We start from the raw sequence: 5685 nt of genomic DNA, 5'->3' as shown, positions 1-5685 counted from the left end.
TTATAAGCTTAAACTATTTATACGTACACACTTAAAATGTATATGTTCAGATAAAAACACTAAATAAAATGAATTTGAAAATATTACTTTTATGTTATTTATTTTGTATATATAACTTTTATATTATTATTCAAAATAATTCTCATACTTCTCATTTTGATTAGTATTTTTATTCGAACAATTCTACACTTATAACTATGATATAAATTCATTATTTTTATGTGTTTCTATAAACTTAAAGATATTCAGGATATCAAAACATAAATTCAAAGTTTGAAACGTATGTTGCATTAATCTATGATTAAAAGTAGTTCAACGAAGAAATTATATAACAATGTTATAAAGTCAATATTTTGACAAACAAGACTAAAGATACAAGAATAAATGAACAATGGTCTCTTTTTGAACCAATCAAATAATGTATACTTTAAAAATACAATAAGCAACTATAAAAAAAAAAAAAAAATCTATATGGACAACCCTTGATCCACTGTTACAGAAATCGTACCTTCAACTGCTACATTCGATTCAATCAACACCTTATTGTTTGAAATATTACGTAAAACATAGTTCGGAAACACATTACTTTCTGTCATCAATGTGTATTGAACAAATTTTATGTGTCGTGGAAAAACCAATATTCGATTAAAGTCTACACTCCATAAGGTGCCATTACCTTTCATGGCAAGTTTAGCAATAGTTGCCTTCAAATTCATCCCTCTCACATTGTTATTATTCACCACAACTTGTTCGATATTGTTGAATACCCCAGCCTTTTGATCTAGTTGAACTATATCTATCCCTCTATTTGATCCCGAAAACATGTTATCTACAATATTTACTCCCTTCACAACACCATGAACCGATTTCAACACAATAAACGCATCACCAAGGAAAAAACAACCGGAAACATGAAGTTGCACAGGGTCTTCGGCTACAATTCCAGTGTAATCGAAGTAGGAATTGACGATTCGCGTCTGTGTAAGACCGGGCAACTTTAAGTATATTCCTGTACCACCGAAGCCTGTTGCTTTATTGTAGCAGTGGACCCCGGTGATTACATTTGCTTGGCCGGAAACCATGATCCCGATTCCGGCCGAGAAAATGACAACGTCTGTAACAGCGTTGTCATTTCCTGCTAAATTGATGGCGATTCCCGAGAAATCTCGTTCATGGGAATCGCCACCTGCAGTGATGTGTTGCCCTAGGAAGGAATTACGAATGTAGGTTTCGTGGCCACCTTGTACTAGGATTCCATTGGTTGTGAAATGGGTGATGTAGCAATTGTCGATGCTTGTTCTTAAAGAGTTGACTACTCGAATCCCTCCACCTCGGTAATTACAATCCAACATTATGTCTTTTAAGGTAATGTACTCGTAATTGTAATTCTTGTTTGAAGAAGACGATGAAAAAGTTGTTAAATCTATTAGATAACCATTTGTTGAGAAATTTTGAGATGCTTTTAGTGTTCCACCAGATATCTGTTCATAATCATCAAAGCAAACAAAACATGTAAATAATTATCATAAATAGAGTTAATAAGATTATAACATTTATGTGATTAATGTACGTTTTATTTTATGAGACTTTTAGTGGTCAAAAGTCAAAACTAGTCGAATTTATTCTCAAGGTTTGACTGTTTGTTGCCTAACTTTAAATTCTACTACTATTAATTACCACGATATTTCCAACTCCCGCCACCGGAAACTTCATCGGCCGGCTAATCTTGTAAATCCCACCTTCCAGACTTATTTGAACGCCGCCGTGGTTGGTGATTCCGTCCATCAACAACCCAACACGTTCTTCTGACACGGCGTCGGATATGGCTCTAAGGATTGCGTCAGTGCTATCGATTTTCCCAGTTGGGTCTGCTCCATACAAGCTCACGCTATACAAACGTGAAGTCGAAACCTACATTTCATGTATTTTAAGCTTTTGTATTGATAATCTGACATGATACACCACAAAACAAGGATTATATGGGTACTTACGGGTTTAGTTTGCCAGAAGGATGACTTGAATTCTTGAAGTTTTCGTATATGGAGTTGGTGATCATCGGAGGTTGATGGATTAGCCGGAGATGAATATCCGATGAAGACATGGTTGAGGATGATGAAGGTGGCGAGTAGTCGTAAGTTCATTGGTTTATACAGATGAAGAGCCGTTGTTGTTGGTGTGTGTTTGATTCGAGAGATGAAAGAACTCAGGGTTTACGTGTATATATATACACACATAAAACGTGTGTATATGTATAGAAATGTGTTATGATGTCATGAGATAAAGATATGAACATGGAAAGAGTAAGGGCTAACTAAGATGCCAATGTTATAACGAAATGGTTCATGCTGATGACACCACATGTAATATATATAAGGATCCTGAACCAAAACTATCAGAGTACATGTTATATGAAAAAATAAGAAATAAATAAAGAATATACATTTCCAAGGTTATTTTGGGTTTTTTTTTTTTTTTTTTTTTTTTTTTTTTTTACTAAAAACAATGACAAAACTAATTTAGTGGACCAATTTGAGTTGACACCCACCTTTAAGTGGACCATAAATTAGTTGAAGCGGAAAACTTTTAGCGAAAATGAAGCTTTTAATTGTACATAAATGTTCGGAAAAAATAAATTTTAACTTTTAAATATATAAAATCAGATAAAAGTTAAAAATTAAAATGTCAACTATTTCAGGTAATTGAGTTTTTTTTGTTTAAAATAAAAGTTAAAAATGCTTATTGTCGAACGAAATTTATTCTTAAAAATAAAAAGTTAAAAACTCTTAAAAGTTAATTTTTATGTCGAATATGCTTTGGACTATGCGTTATGTCATCACAACGGCCCCCGATAGGAATGTGCCCCCTAGAACGGTTCCAACGCTCGGGACCCCTGCCAAGGATCAAAACATACAATCTCTCTTTTTTTCTCTTTTGCCCGTTCAACGAGTATGAAAAAAAATTATATATATATATATATATATATATATATATATATATATATATATATATATATATATATATATATATATATATATATATATATTTCTTTTTTGCCAAATCTTGGGCGTTACAAGACCACATCTTATAGTATAACGGCATTTATGGTATGTATTTTGATTATGCGTGTGCCTTAACTTCTCTTCGTAACAAGTTTTCGGACATTGATCTTAACAATTTTACTACCAATGACCCCCCCCCCCCCCCCCCCCAAAAAAAAAAAAATCCCATAATACACTGGCGAGTGCTTTTTTTAGTAAAATTGTCCAAGATATGGAAATGTATTTCCACATGACGGCTCGACAGAAAGCAGTTTTCCAATGTTTACGTGCACCGCATGCTCAAGATTTTCTTCTAGCTATCCCTATAGATGAGCTTGGCCAACATATGTCTCATATGGAGTATCGTACCATCCTTAAATATCGACTCATGATTCCAATATTCTCAGTCGACGAGATATGTCCGGTGTGTCGTAAAGCATGTTTGAACTCTTTTAGAGAACATGTAGTTTATTGAAAAGAACCCCCGGGGTTCAAATACAGGCACGGTATGGTTAGGGATATTTTGATCGACATGTCAGGGTTTCCACCAAGAAAGAGGCTCCTGTGAATTTTCTGACTGACCCGACAGAAGGAAGGTCAACCCTTAGACCGATTGATGTTTTGATTTTTGGATGAGTTGGAGGAAAACACACATGTGTAGTCTGTGTTAAAAACTACTACATGCAAGGTCACCAAACATAAGAAACCGTGCATGGAAAATCAACACGTGTTCATATCATTTGTATTTGATACGTTTGGTTTTCTTGCACCGGATGTGGTGAAACTTCTTAGTAGAGTACAACGGATAATGCATAGCAATGTTATATCCCTAGGTCTATTAATGTAGTCTTCAAAAGAATTGACTTTACTATACACAGGCCAGATCAAGATGGTGAGCAACTCGGACGGTCGCCCACGACCCATGTCTCTAAGGGGCCTAAAATTCCTAAATATATGGTATATATAGAGAGAGAAAAAAAATCAACTTATCTAAAAATGTTAGGAAAAATATTTTTCTTTAAATTAGTTGTTTTTGTAATGCTGAAGCCATCTTTTTGTTTTTAATATTGATATTAAATTTTATAAGGGTTTATCTATTTTCAACTTTATCGTCTCATTTTTTCTTTTTGCCATGGACCCGCTATATCTTTGCACCGATTCTAGTTGTACGATGATAACTAAGATGTATTAACTTATTGTTTGTATTAAACTTATTTATTTATAAATTATTCCCTGAACGGCTTTAGAACAATTTAGAAAATTTTATAAATACTTATTAACCTTAACAATTTTAACAACTAGCCGTTACTTTTAACATTACAGTCTCAATGAGCGTAAGGCCCTACGGTTATGGAGGGTGTATGCACCGTTACGTTATATCTTACCACTCATTGTGACATAAGATATTATTTTTAGAATTTTAACACCTAGCCATTACTTTTAAGTTTGATAAGAAGAATTTAAAAGGAATTGTAACTTGTAAAGAAAAACATATTTGTGCGTTAAGTAAACCAAATTTATTGAAAAAGTGTTTTTGCTTTTGTGTTTAACGGTTTTTGGTTGATTCATGATGGGGTTGGTGATGATGCCTTTCTTCCAACGCCATCAAAACCTTCATCCTTACGCTACCAAACTTTATGAAAACTAATGTTTTATTTTTATTAAATAATATTAATTTCTTTTTGATTTATCGTGTTTTGTTGTAGACATATTTGGGAAAAAGACAGAAAACACACATCACACCATAGGCCCATATGGCAACAATTAGTTATAAATCGACGACCCTTAACAATAACTTGATTCAAGTATGTTATTTATGCATTATTGTTTAAGTAGTGGGAAATGATCTTTACAACTTCCCAATATAGTCAGCATGGGTTTGACACCTATCGGCTAACAACCCTAACTAAATATGTCAACTTCTGTCTTGTGCAAACCATCGTGTGCATCAATCTACAAATGATACGTGTAGTGTGTCAGATTCAGAACAAAAGAACAAAATGTCAGAGCTAGCACACGTAATTTTAGGGATGATATGCCGGAAAAATTGCACTATGCCAGAAATTTTATCAAAAGATTTCACTATCCCGAAAATTTTAGGGGTAACACGACATACCCAGAGCTCATATTAAAGTCCACACTGGATACGTGCATAATGAATCTTTGTCATGTCGAACTTGTTTTTGTCGATGGAAAAACAATACGGTCTTCAAAGCTTCAAAGCTTTGATGTGTGTAGTTAGTGCAAAGCTAAAAAAAATTATGCATCCATGTTGAAACAAGATTTGACCCATTTAATGTAGTCGTTTTTTCTTAACTTTGATGCGAGTGATTTTTTTTTTTGTTTTTGGTATCATGAACAGTGTTCATCACCATGATCCGGTCAGCATGTCCCAAGTTTTTTATTTTATTTATTTCGAAAACATACCTAAAAGGCTAAGACATTGTTTCAACCTATAAACTTATAGTGACATCATTACAAGGAAATAAGCATGTTATTGATCACGGTCATTATATGAATAAAAAATAATCTTAAATACTCTTGGCGGAGAGATTATTATTGGGCCTTCTCTTGGGAAAAAATAGTGGCCCTTAAAAACTTGGGGCCTTAGTGTTTGTTTTTTTTAACGGTAAATACTAAATTACTC

General features: G+C 33.5%; 1 protein-coding gene across 1 annotated transcript; it reads right to left on the bottom strand.

Annotated features, from left to right (window-relative positions):
• Window positions 1-381: 381 nt before the first annotated feature.
• Window positions 382-2330, bottom strand: LOC145031484 (polygalacturonase QRT3-like). The gene is made up of 3 exons (XM_078980044.1): window positions 1992-2330; window positions 1678-1911; window positions 382-1481 (listed from the first exon to the last, which is right to left on the bottom strand). Exons 1-3 carry the CDS (start codon window positions 2139-2141, stop codon window positions 468-470), a joined length of 1398 nt encoding a protein of 465 aa, XP_078836170.1. The 5' UTR covers window positions 2142-2330; the 3' UTR covers window positions 382-467.
• Between the last annotated feature and the right edge of the window lie 3355 nt (window positions 2331-5685).

This window comes from Lactuca saligna, chromosome 2 (assembly GCF_052625555.1).
Source record: "Lactuca saligna cultivar CGN05327 chromosome 2, ASM5262555v1, whole genome shotgun sequence".
Lineage (NCBI taxonomy): Eukaryota > Viridiplantae > Streptophyta > Magnoliopsida > Asterales > Asteraceae > Lactuca > Lactuca saligna.
This window is presented reverse-complemented; position numbering and strand designations above follow the sequence as displayed.